This window comes from Cydia strobilella, chromosome 8 (assembly GCF_947568885.1).
Source record: "Cydia strobilella chromosome 8, ilCydStro3.1, whole genome shotgun sequence".
Classification (NCBI taxonomy): Eukaryota; Metazoa; Arthropoda; class Insecta; order Lepidoptera; family Tortricidae; genus Cydia; species Cydia strobilella.
In genome coordinates this window covers 15983225-16001587 of record NC_086048.1, presented here as the reverse complement: position 1 = coordinate 16001587, position 18363 = coordinate 15983225, and the positions used below count along the sequence as shown (strand labels likewise).

Below are 18363 nucleotides of genomic sequence, written 5' to 3'. Positions count from 1 at the left end.
CAAAACTAAAATAACAAGAGGACAATTCTGTTTAAACAATTTGATAAGGTTTTGATCTTATTTTGATACGACCTTGAGTTGGCTCATTAGGCGACTCCTGATTGCATTTCGTGAGGACCAATCAGTGTTAGCGGCTCACTCTGATTGGTGCAGTGGTACACGCTGACTCACGTTGATGGCCTACCGCGAACCACTTTCGACTTGTTGCCTCTCTGTTGCACTTGTAAATTCGTACGTAAGTGTGACAGGGACGCAACATGTCGAACGTGGTTCGCGGTAGGCAATCTGGTATCAAAATAAGATGAAAACCATAATCAAGTTGTTGAAACATAATCTACCTTCAGTATTTACAACATTCACAGAAACATGAGACATGACCATGAGTGACAAATATTTAATAGTACATTTCAATGCAAGTTTGGAAAGTGTGTTTTGGTTACATAAGTATTACCTACACTTACAGTTACGAATTTTCCCTTGAACTTGAATGATATTGTATATATTATACAATATTATTAACTACGTTCAGCGTTGATTTCCATTGCAAAAATTCATCACATTAACTCATTTCATACAAAATCACTTACAGTTGCAATTTAAGTTAATTATTTTGATACAACTAAATTTTAAGTCAAAATGGCAGGATTAGCGGTCGCCGGTTAACTTTTTAATTTATAATTTTTTCTGTAACGACAGTCGGCGTGGCAATGTATTTCCATTCAGCCAAATAATAAAAAAAGATTTTTAAGTCAATAATTTTATTATAATAACAAATAAATATTTACTTTATATCGTGTAAATGTCTAATGGCAGAATAAAAATATATAAAGTTTTTGAACATCCAAACTCTTTGGTGTGGACGTATCGATTACGATCAGAATAAAATTTTAAAACCGGACAAGTGCGAGTCGGATTCGCCCACCGAGGGTTCCGTACTTTTTAGTATTTGTTGTTATAGCGGCCACAGAAATACATTATCTGTGAAAATTTCAACTGTCTAGCTATCACGGTTGATAAGATGAGATACAGCCTGGTGAAAGACAGAAGGACAGACAGACAGACGGACAGACGGACAGAAGGATAGACGGACAGAGGGACAGACGGACAGAGGGACAGACGGACAGACGGACAGACAGACAGTAGTCTTAGTAATAGGGTCCCGTTTTTACACTTTGGGTACGGAACCCTAAAAAAGCTGGAAAAGTGCCACATTACGTAGCTGTTTACCTTTGTTGGTTTTTCCGAACTAGTGCTTTTACAATACTTCGCATAAACCAACTAAGCTAAACAGCTACTTAATGTGGCACTTTTTGAGCAACTTAATTAAAAACATATTTATTGCGCGGACTACGACGCAGTAAACTGGCGAAGACTATTAATTTATACTTTTGTTTTTCTGTACCTACTATTTTTTGGAATCAATTTCGATATGTTTAAATACTACAGAGAATATAGGTATATTATGATTAACAAAGTGTGTCAAGTATTCAGAATATTTAAAAATATGTCTGTTAGAAAATACCTCTTGTGGGAAGATATGTGGCACGGCGTGCTCCTCGGAGCGGCGGCCGAAGCGCAGGCGCACCGGCGTGCGGATCTCGCGCAGGGACAGCAGCTCCTCCATCTCGTCCAGCTGCAACAAACGTTTAGTTGATTATGATGTCCTGGTACCGAGACTGACAAATGCAGCTGTGATATATTCGCAGGCCTACACAAAATCTGCCCAGAAAATATACTCTAGTCATTGCCACCATTTGTATGTTACATATAATCAGATATAATTATGTAAGTAAGAATAATTTACTAGCCTTCGATATAATCTTTTGCCCTTTGGCTTTTGCCCGCGACTTCGTCTGCGTGGAATTAGTAATTTGGGTACCTTCATTCTTAAACAAATCTGCTTTTTAATCCACCCTTTTTTCACCCTCTAATTGGTCCACACTATACATTTCCACCCCATTTTTAACACTCCTAAGGGATGATTTCGGGGAAAAAAGTTATTCTATATCCTTTCCCACAGCTCAAACTATCCCCATACCAAGTTTCATCTAAATCGGTTCAGCGGTTATTGATTCCCCATACAAATTTCCACCCCCCTTTTCACCCCCTTGAGGGGTGAGTTCTGGGATAAAAAGTATCCTATGTCCTTCCCCGGGACTCAAACTATCAGTATACCAAATTTCAACTAAATCGGTTCAGCGGTTTAAGCGTGAAGAGGTAACACACAGACATACAAACTTTCGCATTTATAATAATATTAGTATGGATTTAGCGGTCAGTCACAATTGTCACAAACTCACCGGTGTGCGGGTAAAGAGAAGAGGCAATAGCCTGCAGCCCTTTGATCTTACCCAGCTGCTATAAATCGCTTGCTACATTTTCTTACTTGAAAAACTCTCTCATATCATAGCTAAATATCCTAACAAAATGTTGCGCAGGTCGAACTTTATCTATGATACTAGTAATTAACAAAATAATTAACCAATGAAACTGACACGTCATAATTAGTTCCATTGGTTATTGGCTGATGCGAATTAATTTAACTAACCCCTTTGCGTTTGACGTAAACACAGCTGTTTCTAAATTTAGGCATTATGTGTACCGTCGACCATCTACTTTGATTGGCACTGTTTTGTTATAAAGTTAAAATTGGAAATAGACAAGTAACCCATAAGAATAGAGAATAAATAATACGGCTTAATAAACCCGAACATTTAAAATATGTAACAATTGAAAATAGGTGCTATGGTAACTGATTGTAATTTTTTGATTGAAATGGTTTCATAATGCTCGTAGTTCTATGTCGTATGTGATAAGTGATAACATGAGTTTTCCGGTCTGTAGCGAAAATGCGTTACAAAGACGAAACGATAATTCTGAATAGGTTAATTTTATTGTCGTTCATTCAAATTACTAAAAATTATATTGTATAGCAACGATATACATAAACGTAATATTTCACCGATAAAATCGAAATTCCCGTGTTTTCCATACATCGAAACGGCTTCTAAGCAATAGCGACGTTACATCGTGACGTCACAATATATTACCATTATTATTGCCATTTTGTTAGGAGCGTTTCGTCAGTAAAGTGCGGGTGCCAGACTTTGACCATCATTTGTGACTTTTGTATTGATTTAAGGCAACATGGGTCCCATACAGACATTTGGTTCTCAAAACAAACCTGATCGAGTGATACGATTAACAAAAACTTGTCAACTACTCTAACTAAATTAACTAAATATACAACTTATTGTGCCTCTTATCCAATGACTGGCTTCTTCAACTTCAATTTAAAGTAAGTAACAATCTCATGACTGTCTATACATATATACCTACTTTAACGGGCCAATCATTGGGTAGGTAAACAAGTTTGGGAACAAATCAATATTATTTTATTAAATATTTTGATTTGTGGTTCGAATCCGGCCTTCACCACTGGAGGGCTTCGTCACTTTTTCTTTAATATATGACATCTATTACAGTTTTTAATTGGGCAGGTAGTTTATTTTACTTTCTGCAGCGGTATAATGGTCGCATTTTCATCACCTGTCATGCCATGTGTCACTTTCGCGTTTACATATTTGTTAGATCGTGACAGGCATGGTGACAAATGATAAAGAGCCGACCATCTTAGCCCTACTGGACATGCATTCAGCTACGACCAATTTATTCATGGCGCAGCTACATTTAGTTTAATCCTGCGAATTAAATTTTACTTGTCTTATCCTATGCAAGAATTGACCCTTTGTTCTAAATAAATATTGTGGCAGGCTGAATTTTGACCTCTACCATTAAATTGATAAAGTTCAACAATAAAGCAACCAAAATCATATAGGCTTATGACGCAGCCTAATGCGGTTATGGCTTACCGAGCATGAAAGGCCACAAGTAATATGATTTATCATCACGTTTAATTCAATTCAATTCAATTCAATTTACTGTAAACTCACATGTGCAGTAAAACTAAACTTAAACCAGAAAAACAACAAATGGAACAAAAACCGAAATAATAAATCTGGGTGAAGTTATATAGAATAGTAGGTATAGGTCCTACGAATAATATGGAGGTAAACAGGCAGTAGTTTCACTAAGTTAAGAACGAAAATGAAAAGGGCAAAACCATAAAAACAACAAAAAGTTTAAACTATACCATTACCTTCGCGGTTACTTATTCAATACACTTCCGCCAACATCAGTTTACTCTATGTAAGTAATTCACAAGAATTATTAGTTAGCGAGAAGCCAACCGAGACGACCAAGTCAATAGAATGTTAATATGCTGTTTGTTTATACATTTCCTTCGGTTACTTTGTCATTTACTAATTAGGTACCTACTTATCTCCTAATGGATTGCTTTCAACACAATTTCTCGCAATTATACCAATTTGTTTGCGTTGAATTTATAATACATATAAGCATACAGATTAGACTTCAAACGGATTGCAATGCAGAAAATCCCGTATAAAATCTGCCCACAATCGCATTATTATAAAAATCCGTCAGATAGAATGTTGGGTAAATCCATTCAGCAGTACGAGGGTCTTGTTTATAAGTTGGTAGCAAATGGAGCAAAAAATCGAATCGCTTTTAGGGAGCTTTAGCGAAACGGCATAACGCTTTGGGGGTGAATTAAGAACAAAAATTTGAAGTAATGATGTTAGATTGGAATTATATTACTTTACACGCACCCGTTTTTTTAACGTAAAATATGTTTACGCGCAACTCACTGTTAATTAGTTTGAACGTAAGTTCTTTAAAGGTTTGTTTGCGTTTCTATGTGTGAACCGCACGTCTGTAGTCTGTCTGTACACGCGTCATTGTGTTAGTAAGTCGCTTAGGGCTTACTCTCGTGCGGCGCGCGGGAAAGGCGGTAGCGGCATTTTCCGCGTTGATTAACTCAAAAATAATGCATAGATGGACTTTTCCCGACTTTTGGGGAAGTTACATCGAAGTCAATCAATTTTAGTAAGTTTAAATGTGGTCGTAGTATGCGTGACCGCCCAGCGCGTCGTTTTACGCCAAAAGTGCGTAGTCTACCTAGTGCCTTCCAGCTAGTATTGAAGAGTTGTAATGCTACTCACTGGTGCTTGAGGCGGCATGTCGGGGTCCGAGCGTCGGCCGAAGCGTAGACGACGCGAGGGCGAGCGCACGGACTTGCGCGCGAGCGCGTGACCGCCCAGCGCGTCGTGTTGCGCCAGCAACGCGTAGAGTCCTCCTAGTGCCTCCCAGCCATTCGCACTTTCTGCTGCTGCTGATGCTGGTAACAAAATATTATACTATTATTGCGAGAACAATGACGATGAATGTTTAAAATATTATCATTACATTACATTCATTAATTCATTCAGTTTCACTTTTTTTAAAGGTCCCTCCACACTCGCATTCGTGGCTTCGCGCCGCGTAGTCTGAAGTGAGCTTAAGGCGCGTATACATTAAGGCCGCTTCATACACATCCCAATTTAAGACGGTTTGTCTATGGTTTTAGAATTTTTTTTCCGATCAAAATGTAAATGTCGCCAATTCCAGTCCCTAACTAAATATTATAAATTAATATTGAACTCTCCATCTAAGTAATTTCAATGCATCAGCTCTTAATTCTCTTAATGCCGCCCAGTACCTAATACAAAGAAGAACCTTAGTTATTATTTATGTACATTAAAATGCAATAAATTTTATCTGACGGATAAAAAAACAAAGGTAGCGACCAAAGATTGTTAATAGGTCAATCAAATCAAATATTGGTTAAAACGTCCAAATACATCATCAAATGTTAAGTTTTCTTATTAAACAATAGATAATGGATGGAGTATAGTAACTGATCTCGCAAGTTTTATTGGTGAAGGGCTTTGGGGAACGAGAACAAAAGTTTCTTGAGTCAACTATGTATGTGCGCTAGTTAAAACTTCATACTTGCGATCATACTCTTACTAAGTACGTGAACTGACTATGTATCTATTGAAACGAGCAGTCTGAAATGTATGTGTAATGTAAACTTAAAACTAAAAAAAAACTACTTATAACTGTTACATCACGCATCAAAGAAAAAAATACACATTAAATTAAAGTTTCGTATCCTTTTTCAGAATTGTTACTGTAACAAGTTGTTATTGGCAAAAAAAACTGAATCAATATTAGATAGGTACCGTTCTTTATAGCAATGTCATCGCAAGTTACTGGAAGTGAACCGTTATTCAGTTAAATATAATCACATTTATAAAATATAGTTTAATAGAACTTTGTATTAAGTAATATTTTTAAGAAAAAGCTCATAAATAGTCCAGCATTAGACATAATGCCTACTTTGGACTTTGGATCATTTCTTACGATTTAAACCCTGTTATATTTGTCTAAGGATTGTAATAGTTTGTGGACAGCTTCACCGTTGAAGGTTCAGTGTTGTTATAAAGGTTAGTAGGTATGGGTGAGATGAAGGCAGGCATTGAGCCGTGCAGGGCCTTCAATCCGAAATGATGAACTTTGTTTACAAAAGCAACCTCATGTTACATTGCTATTTTGGCTTGGATTTATAGAGAAGATCATATGTAAAACAATAGTAGATTGTTAACCAAGGATGGAAAGTGGCCCATATCACCCGAGATATAGTTCGAGGGTGAGTTGGTTACTTTTACCCGAGTTAAACACTTCTTTTCATTTCGACTATGAGTAAAGTCAAACACAAGAAAATATTTTGATGGTTAAAAAAAATTAGGGACGGTAATTGGCGACATATACATTTTGATCGGAAAAAAATTCTAAAACCATAGACAAACCGTCCTAAATTGGGATGTGTATTAAGCGGCCTTAATGTATACGCGCCTTAAGCCGCGAAGCCGCGAACGCGTGTGTGGAAGGCCCTTTAAAAAAAGTGAAACTGAATAAATGAATGTAATGTAATGATAATATTTTAAACATTCATCGTCATTTATATTGATTTATTAACAAATATTTATTTTTATTTCATACATTTAAATATTAACAGTTTTGAATGATTAACGGTTCACTAGACTTATATTGACCGGGATATAGACCAACAAAAGACAATACAAAAGGCAATCACGGTCAATATAAGTCTAACATTTAAGTATTAAACACAGTAGTATATTTTTAGGGTTCCGTACCCAAAGGGTAAACACGGGACTAAGACTTCGCTGTCCGTCTGTCCGTCCGTCTGTCCGTCTGTCTGTCTGTCACCAGGCTGTATCCTGTGAACCGTGATAGCTAGACAGTTGAAATTTCCACAGATGATGTATTTCTGTTGCCGCTATAACAACAAATACTAAAAACAGAATAATATAAATATTTAAATGGGGCTCCCATACAACAAACGTGTTTTTTTTTGCGTAATGGTACGGAATCCTTCGTGCGCAAGTCCCACTCGCACTTGGCCGGTTTTTTGAGTTTGACAGTCGATGATATCACCAGATCATAATAACTGAGGCGTGTCGTGCGTTTCTGCGTGCTGCGTGGTCGTATCCATAAAGATAATTTAAATGTCTACTTAGATTAGGTAAAATAAAATACCTAATTAATAGCCGTAAAAAGTAAAGACAGTTGTTATGTTTTCTATTTAAATTAAATTAAGTAACATCCACATTTCCACAAGTGCAAGCTGCAAAGCTATCTCTTAGGACAGTCTTAGTTCTCACGGAAGCTAAGTATTTAAACTTGACGCTTGGCCTCTGACACTATTACAACAATGCCAGTTATTTACAAGAACACGCGAAAGCAGTCGAAGTTTCCAAGTCTTGCGTCTGTAAACATCATTAATTACAAACATTTCTCCTGCAATTTGTACTTAGTACCCTTGTGTCAACTTACCCACGTGTGTTCGACTTGAATTTGCTTAGAGACTGCAATTTAACTTCATGTGTTAATTTGTTCCGATTTGATTTTAACTACATAGTTGCTATACCTAATGCCAAACGTTTATACCTAAAACAACAAATCTTCACACAAAGTCTTTTGTTTTACAAGGGGACAAAGTGGTTGTTTAACCTCTCGTGCTAATATTGATACCCAAGCAAGCGAAAGATTCCAAAATTGAACTCGCTACGCTCGTGGTTCGAAAAATGGAATCTTGAGCGTTGCGAGGGTTTCAAAGCACGAGGATTAAACAAATTTTGCCCCCGAGTAAACCACAAAAATTTTCACCACACCAACCCGAAGAAAATATTAACTGTAAGATATCGAACAAAATCAAATCCAAATGAACGTAATAAAATATTTATCATTCAAAATTATCATTTAAAAGTCAATTTTTACCAGCTAACATAAGGCGATGTTACGATGCTATGGAAACAAAAACAAACAAATAAAGAACATCATATTATTAGGTCTGAACTTTCATTTTATAGAAAAAACACAAGAGTTAGAGACAGAAATTAAAAACTATAGAATAAGATTAAAAAATTACAACTACGTTTTAAACAAACAAAACTCTATCAGCCATTCCCGGTGCAAAGGGTGTCCATAATGCTTGCGACATTTCCTCTCTGGGTTACCATAGACAGCCTTTACACCAGGAATGAGTCGGAGCAGGAAGAGGAAGTAGGTACTTACCAAGAATGTTGATGTAACAACATCGCACGTTTTACTCCAAGAATACATCCAGCATTGCTTTAAAATTCCGCGAGTCAACTGAGTTTGGTCCGTGGCTAAGGAAATTTTAAATGTGTCCTGCTGAAGTTTTGCTTACATTTTCCTAGCTTGAAATATACTGACTGATTCCCTTTTGTTTTTCTATAGTAAGGAAGGATATAAGTTTTACGCATCAAACATCAAACATTTATTCAGCAAATAGGCCACAGGGGCACTTTTACATGTCAATTTTTACAAACAATAAAATTAACCCAAAATTACAAAAAAAAAAACAATTACATAAATATAAATGTCAAATTACACAAAAAAAGCTAATAAAAAATATACAAACAACAGAAGTACTAACATTGTTTAGAGATGTAAAAGTCTCTAGGTGTCAGAGATAAAATGTAGGTCTGGTATATAATAATAAAAAAGATCATCAAATTATCCAGAGATGTAAAGGGTCTTCAAAACTTGAATTGTTATATAATTAATAAAAAGACAAGATATTAAATCAGACAAACAGACAAGAACCGAATGAAGTGTACTAATGCCACTCAAAAGTAAAGTTACATAGGTAAAATTAAGCCCGTGTAAACTTAAACAGACCGGTCTCCACAAACAGCACCCGTTCACGAGTATGACGCGTATCTCAGCCATCGTCTCCCTCAACCTTCATTCATCATCATGGATATTTCAGCAAAAATGATAGGTATTGACGTACAATTACGCGATTCGCAAGTTGTAATTACTCGTAATAAGGTACAGTGGAGTCCGGTTAGCACAAAACTTTCTGTTAATCTACTACCATTGTTAAGAGTATCTGAGGTGATGATTGGATCTTCAGCTATTATTCGTTTGGAACAATGACCCGATTAATAAAACGTTCCTTGGACATTAACTGTCTTTGGTTCATAATAGAATATGCAAATTAAACCATTGTTTTAGCTAAATTCGTTTGTTTCGTTTTTGATTAATTGCTGAAGTTTCAGACAGTGATTAAATATCAATAATTACTATGCTTCCTAAATAATTTAAAAGGGACATTAATACTTTATTAACTAGTAAGTTATACTCGTGCAAAGTGGAGGGTTAATGTTGGAAAGTGGACCACGGAATCCAAAGCCGCTGAAGGAAAACTGATGATAAACTAGATGATCTTGAGTTATTTTTTTAACGTTAGAGGAGTTCTACCGAAGTAAGTAAATCAAGTAGGGGATGTTAGGTATACATGCCATCATAATACTAAGAAATTTACTTTACCGACTGTTTATTGATAGTGACTAACCAGTAGGCCGATCACATGTTTGGCGCGACAGTATCTCGCCGCGAGATAGACTACCCGTCTTTTACTAACTGTATGAATTAAAGGGGGACGGATAGATTATGTCGCGGCAATCATGTGCTAGCCCGTCAGTAACATGTAACTTTCGCTATATTAAATTGACCGGAACTTTATACAGGATATTACATTACAAATGATTAACAGTTCAGGAGACACGTGCACGCCGGTGCGTAGGTAATCGTGCAACGTTTCCTTAGCAACTGTAAACACAATGTTACTACAGTCATTTAAGGGGCCCACTGACTATCAGTCGGCCGGACGATATCGGCCTGTCAGTTAGAACAAAAATTTGTTAGTTCCGAACAACTGACAGGCCGGTATCGTCCGGCGGACTGAAGTCAGTGGGCCCCTTTACAGCGATGTCTAGTCTAAGTAGGTAACAAAATACTACAAAGGTTATATCTGTGCCCAGGAATGAAACGATCATACTTATGTAGATGAAAATAAATGCTTTTGGGATGAAGTGCCGGCGAAGCATGTTGAGCATCTCATGGACACAACGTTGCACAAATTTAATGTGTCTAAATTCTAGCCGAGCTTCATTAGCAGCAACAAATACATCATCTGTCAAAATTTCAACTATCACGGTTCATGAGATACAGTCTGGTGTCAGACAGACGGACAGACAGACAGACGGACAGACAGACAGACGGACAGACGGACAGAGGAGTCTGAGTAATAGAGTCCCGTTTTTACCCTTTGGGTACGGAACCCAAAAAATCAACGTCATTGCTTGCCGTGATATCTTGTAGCTCGGTGTAACTATCATTTGCTGCGCTAAATTATTTTAAGTAATTATTTTAATTATCATGTTTTTTTTTATGAAATAGGAGGCAAACGAGCAGACGGATCACCTGATGGTGAGCGATTACCGCCGCCCATGGACACCCGCAACACCAGAGGGGTTGTAAGTGCGTTGCCGGCCTTTAAGATGGGAGTACGCTCTTTTATTGAAGGTTTGAAGGTCATATCGGTCCGGAAATACTGCAGGCGACAGTTCATTCCATAGTTAGCTGTGCGAGGCAGGAAGTTTCTAAAAACGCACAGTTGAGGACTGCCAACCATCTAGGTGGTGAGGATGGTATGTTGTCGCGTAGGGCAATGGCGAAAAGAAGCGGCAGGGATTAATCCGAACAATTCCTCGGAGCACTCTCCGTGTTTTTCCTTTTAAAATATGAATGCTAATTTTTAATAAAACAACAAGAAAAGGGAGGTCGATTGTTAACTTTAGATACTGGTAGATTTCTCCCATATTTTTCTTTTAGATAGATATATAGATAGAGAGATTTTTTATTCAAAAGTTATACATTAAGCTATACAGTTTCCTGCAAAACTGTTTTTACAGTTTGTCTGCTATTGTCTTTATTTGCTACTATTTATACGTTCTACATACATTTGTTTGTAATAAGATACTTAGTACTTACTACCACTTACTGTCCCAAGGAGCCAAAGGTAGACTATAGTGAAATGCTTAAATAACAATAACAATGAAATTACTAAGTACCTAGAGTTTCCTATACCGTTTATTTAAGAAACAAGCTAACCGCAACCGAGTGGATAATTTAATGCAAGAATTACAATTTCATATTCAAAAGTTTTCGCGGTAGCAGGGTTTAAAATATACATAAAGCTTAAAGTTTCGTGTGCGAGCCCGACTCGCACTTGGCCGGTTTTTAATATTCTTATCTTCATTAGGCAAATATGACTAGCAATCCCAACTGCCCCACAACGCATTACAGCTGTAACGACTATTGGAAATCAAATACAATTCTTTTCACCTCAGCAGCTCGAACAAGCCTAATTTCGTCACTCCCTGGAGTGAAGAAAGTGCGACTTTCCTCACTCCAGGGAGTGAAACAATGTAGCTTTTTTAATTTAGTGAAGGCCATGAACTGCCACTTCATACTTAGATTACAAGTTTTTTTTTCTCTGAATTATTTTGCGTAATTCGAAATACATTTTAACCTTTAACATGTTCTCACTACTGAGGTGAAAAATTATGTGTGCAACACGAGAGCAAAGTTATTTTATATCTCGTGTTTTGAGTCCCTCGCTACGCTCAAGATTCTAACTTAGAATCTTTCGGTTTCTCGGGATTAAAAAAAAAACTCTCGCAAGAAAAACCAACTTTCCTCTCTTGTTGCACAAATAACTATTACCATATACTCGCACAGCAATTTCCAAATTCAAACTGGGGCTTAACTATTGCATTATTAAATACAAGCTAATAGTAAGTATTAGTGATTTTACATACAAAACCACTAATAGTATTAGCTTGTATTTTATTATGCAATAGGCCCCTGGTTTTCTAATTAGCCCATTCATGAAGTTAATATTTGAACGAAATATTTTTTATTCGGATGTTTGTTATGGTTATATCATGTTACAGATGCATTTCCGTTATTAAGTTATCTTTAGAAAAAAAAAGTACAAAAATTTGCCCTCGAAAAGCTAGTGAGCGAAACGCGCGAAACGTCACGTGACGTCACGCATTCGACAGATAAGTTCATATGTGTCATTCATGGAGACTGTATAAAGGAGCCAAATCTCTATGTATGAAAAGTGTCCATCAAAAAACAGTAATTAGGCGGCGCCACCATACACCGAAATACTACCAAAAACAACCTACGTAATTTGGTCGGGTTATTTGTTGCCTTATATGGTTCATGTTATACTCATGTCCCAGAGCCTAACTAGCGCCACCGGAGAGATTAGGAACTATTATTTAAAGCTTAACGCGGTCACTTTTACAACAATTCTGCCATAAGAGATTGCGATCCTTTCTATACCATCCATAGTGTCATTAGTAGCAAACGTCAGTTGGACCGTCCAATGTGTGACGTCATCACGCTCTGTCGAATTCGCGCCAAAAATTATGAGCGTTTCAACCGCTCAAAAGTGTCAACATTTTAAATATTTTTTAATAAAATAATGTGAAGGTCTACAAAAATATTTTTATTTTTTCCGGTGTTCAAACGATATAAATTACAAAAGTTAAAAAACATGCATGGAGCAAATAATTGCTTTCTCGGCTTATTATGCGTGGTGAAGCAGCAAATGCTTATTTATTCATTATATAATTTACAGCAACAAAATCGCTAAATGTTCAATGTTTTCAATAGATACCTACCCGTACACTACACCTCAACAACTAATGTGTAATAGCGCTGGCACTTACCTGTCGCGTCACAGACGGTATAAGTAGGAAGATGCAGATTATAATGAGATACGTGATTCTTAGCCAATGTGAAAATTGATTGGCATGTGGTTTCGGTTATATTCTACGTGATCCTGGTGACTTTGTGACTTCTAGGGCAGCCATCGACCTTTATAAAGTCTAGCCAGTCAAGGTCGGCTATGTAGAATTGTAGATGCATTCGCTCAAAGTCTTATAAACAGAATGCACAAAATACATAGATGCCTCTACTTTTATCATCATCATCATGGTGGCCTTTTGGTGATCCAATCTTGGATGTAGGCCTCTTCCCTCTTCTTCCTTCCCTGTCTATCTTGTGCCCGATTCATCCAGTCCCGACCTCCGTGTCGTCGGATGTCGTACACACAGCGCTGCGGTGATCTACTGCTCCCTCCGCTCCGCTCCGCTACTTTTATAAATGCGCATAATATTTTAGTATATTTTTTTGTATAGGTAGATATTTTTTAACTTGACAGTATATTTATTTTGAAAGTCTTGTACAAAATTCAAATCTCACATCCATAAATTCGAGTTAGGTAAAGTTAGCTATTCGATGATAATTTCAGTTATATTAGTAAGCAAACATCCCAGGAGGTAATGTTAAAACTTGCTAAGCTAGCTTAATTTTACTGCGACAAGAAGTGCCTACTTGTTTGTTTTTGCGTTAAGTGACGCAATAACATTTTACACGCTAAATAGCTGTAATGAACACTTTGCCTAGATGGGCACATTTTCCTGTGCACTTTACTTAAGTTAGGGTTCATGAAACACCTGCGTTATATAATCGTACTTAATTAAATATGTATTAAAACCTACTTCTACACGTAACTACTTAGTAATAACACAAAAATCGATGAAGTTGTAAATGCGTTTTGTAAAAACCAAAGTCTTACAATATAAATTACGAACATCATATTTTTGGAAGTCGGTTAAGCAGGGTGCTTGAGCGAAACTGATGCTTTCTAAAAGATAATTATATTATCATCACAGTAGATAATTTACGTTTCCAAATAAATTACATCATGAATTATTAAAGATTACTCACTTTTCAAATGGATGAAACTTTACACTTGAGTGTTTGTATAAGGCGAATATTCTGAGAACATTAATAAACATGATACTGTACTTGGTGGGTATTTTGGAAAGTATTTCCTTACATATTACCTACTTATGCGTTTAAAATGTCTACAAAATAGGTGTAAGTTATTGGAGTATTCAATACAAAAAGTATTCGTGTAATCCCAAAATAATAAAATCTAGGTTACCTTAACTTAATCCAAAAGTCAATCTTGTGGAAGAACCTTTAGAACTACTTGCGAAACCATTTTTTTCTAATTCATTACATTTCACAGCATAATAGAATTCCATGGCACTGTGAAACATTATATGATAACATTAATGTACCTATATCTACGTACCTATTGTAAGTAGTTTCAAAGATAGATATAACTCCGTAATAGATGGATACAGTCTAAGGAAAAAACGTGCCTCGAAAATCACGAAAATTTGACTCTCGATCAGATGGCGCCACTAGTTTTGGCCTACACTCGTATAGAGGGCGTTGACTGTTTCGTTTGTTATTTATAATTTTAACGCATACCAGTGAAAGAACATGGGTCAAAATCATATAAAAATAATTAATGCAAATAAAAAAATAATTTATCCATTTTTAAATACATTTTAACGTATTTTTTAAAATCTTCATTTTTAGTTTTAAAGTATGTCGATAGATGGCAGTGAATTTACAGTGGTTACAAAATTTACTATGACAGTACCGCTCTATCTTATTATATCCTCATTGGTAGTTTATAACATAGTTTCAAATTAAGGTTAATGAACGTTTATTCGATAATGAATATAATGATTGACTTATTCTGGTTAAACATTATCTGCTATAATTTTAATTCTTCGGTTACCGCGATAGATACTCATGCAACAAAACTATTTAAATGGATTATATCGCGTAACACCCCGACGTTTCGAACCCCTTACAGAGTTTGTGGTCAACGTGTTCTATATAGGTGTTACTTTTTTATTATGCTTATACCTGAACCTTCACATGTATTTTTAATTATTGAATTGCACTGCCTGTTCTCTCGTCTAATGATGAAATAGGCACTTAAGTTCGGACGCTTAGTGTCCCTTATTTTAAATAAATAACTATTTGGGGACTATTACACAGATCGGTTTAGCCCCAAACTAACCAAGGCTTGTAGCTATGGGTATTAGGCTTCGATATACATATTTAAATATATACATACAAAGAAAACATTCAGGACCGTTCTGTATTAAAAACAAATGATTTTTTATGTACTCACAATCATACTGAGGAGCGAGCGCCTGTGCGGTGGAGCCGGGTAACCTGCAGAGCGCAGCCAACGCGCACGCCGCCACCACCACAATGCAGCTTCGGGACATGTCTGCAACAAACACATTCGTAAGTTCATGCTATCATTGACATTAGTTAATTAACCACGCGGAAACCTTATTGCAACGAGATACTACTACTACTGATCGGGACGGTAGCCAAGAGAGATTTTATAGAACGCTCCGGCTATGGACTTTATTTACCTGTTAGAATATTAATTCAGTACGATTTTTAAAGAATGGGCAATATGACACATCTGGGTGGAATAGCAAACGTCTTGGTTATGGTAAGCGTTATTTTACATCATGGTTAATTTGCTATGTTTAGTTGCGCTTCGCTACGAAGTGCTACGCCGTAGCTCTGGGTATTTATCTATCAGGCCAATTCGAACGTACACTGACATTACAATGATATTTTAATCATGTTATTTAGTTATTGTGCGTCTCGCCCGCGCCAATACATGTACGGAAAAGTATGTAAGTAGTAAGAAATTAATTGCAATCAAACTCAAACAAATCAAACTTTAATAGGGAAGATGGCTTTTCTCTACCACCAGCTTGGGATCCTGTAGTCCATCTGATAAAGGAGCAAGCGAGACATAGACTGTGAGACCTTAGTGTTGGATGATGTTGGACATTCTGAGCATAATATGTTTTGAAAAGATGTGTCCCGCCGAGTTTGTTGCCGGTCCCATATTGGGATACCCTCCTACAATTTAGGAGGGAATTAAATCTTCTCGGGTCCTTGGTGTAGGGTTGGAGCCGGCGTAGTTTTTATCGCGTATATATATATATCTTTACTTGAAAATAATTGTAGTGTATAATTAGCCGTATGAACCGATTTTGCATGTACAACCAGCCTTAAAGTTTATAGTCTATGATTGTTCATTATTTTAGTATGTGGGTATTTTTGCACTTTGTAATTTTTCCTCAGTCACCCGTTGACCACGAACGCTGTAAAGGGTTCGAAACGTCAGGATGTATTATAAATTCAATATACGCGATATAATCCGTTTTCATAGTTTTATTTCATGAGTAACTATCGCGGTAACCGAAGACAATATTAATTGCAATCAATTAAAACTGTCATTCTCATATCAGTATACTTTCGAATTGGCCTGCTATGTAGCCGTATAATTAGGTACAGTAGCGGCAAAAAATCTATCATACGGTTATTTCACTCGAAAATTCATGAGATTAGACTATAAACAATGATTGAATCGTCATCACGACACGACCATATATATAACTTACGTCCCACTGCACGTGGCAACGTGAGCAAGCACGTTAGCACAATGCGGATTCACACACCCCAATTAAATATATGTTATAAAACTTATAAATATTGTATTTATTATATAAAAAACACCCAAAATCGAATCTTACCAACAATAAAACCTAGATGGATCGATTTTTCAGCCTCGTTAGCCTCTGGTTTAAAAATTTAATCGCATCACTACTTTTATACAATTTAGTACCCACCGGGCTACCGCGAAAACTAGAACAAACTAATTATTTTCAGAATGAACCCTAGCTTAAACGAATTGTCGTTTTCATGAAAAAATATTTACCGCTACTATCTATTAAATTTTTAATTACTTGCATGATATCCGTGCAAGAGGAACGCAATAATTGTGTTAAAAAATCTGATAAGTGAAAACGTCTCCGTCTCCACACACTTTCCATGCCGAGGCGAATGTAATATTTACTTATCCATTTATATTCGCTCGATATCTAATTTTGAGGCGGTTTAATCAACTCTTCAATGGGTACTTAATAATGGGAAAAAGTTAAATGTGATCATAAATACCAATTTTGTACTAAATGAGAAAAAATATATTATCATAATATTCACATCAGAATGGAGACATGAAACCCTTCAAATGGCAATAAAAAGTATTCTTCTGAATACGTCGTACAGGAAGCCAGGTATAGGTATAACGTGATGATTTCATGAAACACGGTTAATATAGGACACCCACTTACAAGACAAATCCATTATGAAATCCAGTTTTTTGTTACATGATGTTTTATTATCTAGTTAAATGGCTCAGATGAAATATATCAAAAATAAATTGAGAATGTCTTATTTAAAAACTCTTTTTGTACTTTTTATTAGCAGTTATGAATGGGAAATGTGATAATGTGTAACTCATGTCTTATGTCAGAATTTGTTTCTCAATTAAATAAATTAAAATACCTAAAGTATATATTCGTATTGATTTCGTAGTGGTGGAATAAAAAGCAATGAAAACGCTAGTGGCATAAAAGTAAATTTTTATACACATAAAAAAAAAAACATCCTACATACTCCCATTGCTGGGCACGGGCCTCCTGTGCGGGTTGGCAACTTCACATACACCTTTGAATTTCCTCACGATGTTTTTCTTCACCAAAAAACTAGTGGGACCTATATAAATATATCAATAGTCAAATATCCAGAGTCCCATCTAAACTTAGCACTGTATTAAAACAGAACAAAGTAATGCAGTGTCATTATAAACGAAATGTTTTCACAGAAATTTGACATTAATGATGATATTACCACTCTTTGTCATTGCAAATGCCATGCATAATTAGCTTGGTCCGACTAATCCCATATCCGCCAGAACATAACCATTGAGATGCACACAGTCAATCGTCTTACTCTTTTCCACACCTACTAAATGCTTCGTAAGAAAGTAAGTGAGTAGTCGGGGTACTTGGTTACGAGTTTGGTCTAAATAGTAGAGTGGACTTTATGTTTCCATTACCGATCTTGAAGAATTCTTGTTTGTTGGAATTTAAAGTATTAACACTTTCATTTCAAAGGGACAAAAAAAGCTCGCCAAGTTTGCTCTTATTTTATTTATAAGTCGTATTTTACTTTAAG

The 18363-nt window shown here is 36.2% G+C and overlaps 2 protein-coding genes and 1 long non-coding RNA gene across 3 annotated transcripts in view; 2 read left to right on the top strand and 1 right to left on the bottom strand.

The window, feature by feature from the left end:
- LOC134743744 (uncharacterized) overlaps positions 1-18363 on the top strand; it is a 467732-nt gene that overhangs the window by 13001 nt on the left and 436368 nt on the right. The gene's annotated exons all lie outside the window — the stretch shown is intronic.
- Positions 1-18363, top strand: part of LOC134743807 (uncharacterized) — a 576396-nt gene that overhangs the window by 476689 nt on the left and 81344 nt on the right. The window lies entirely within an intron of this gene.
- Positions 1-18363, bottom strand: part of LOC134743783 (short neuropeptide F) — an 86724-nt gene that overhangs the window by 3631 nt on the left and 64730 nt on the right. Inside the window, exons 3-5 of the mRNA XM_063677438.1 lie at positions 15443-15544; positions 5085-5260; positions 1523-1633 (exon numbers count right to left, since the gene is read on the bottom strand). Of these exons, the coding sequence (XP_063533508.1) occupies positions 1523-1633; positions 5085-5260; positions 15443-15544 (389 nt within the window). The remainder of the gene's footprint in view (positions 1-1522; positions 1634-5084; positions 5261-15442; positions 15545-18363) is intronic.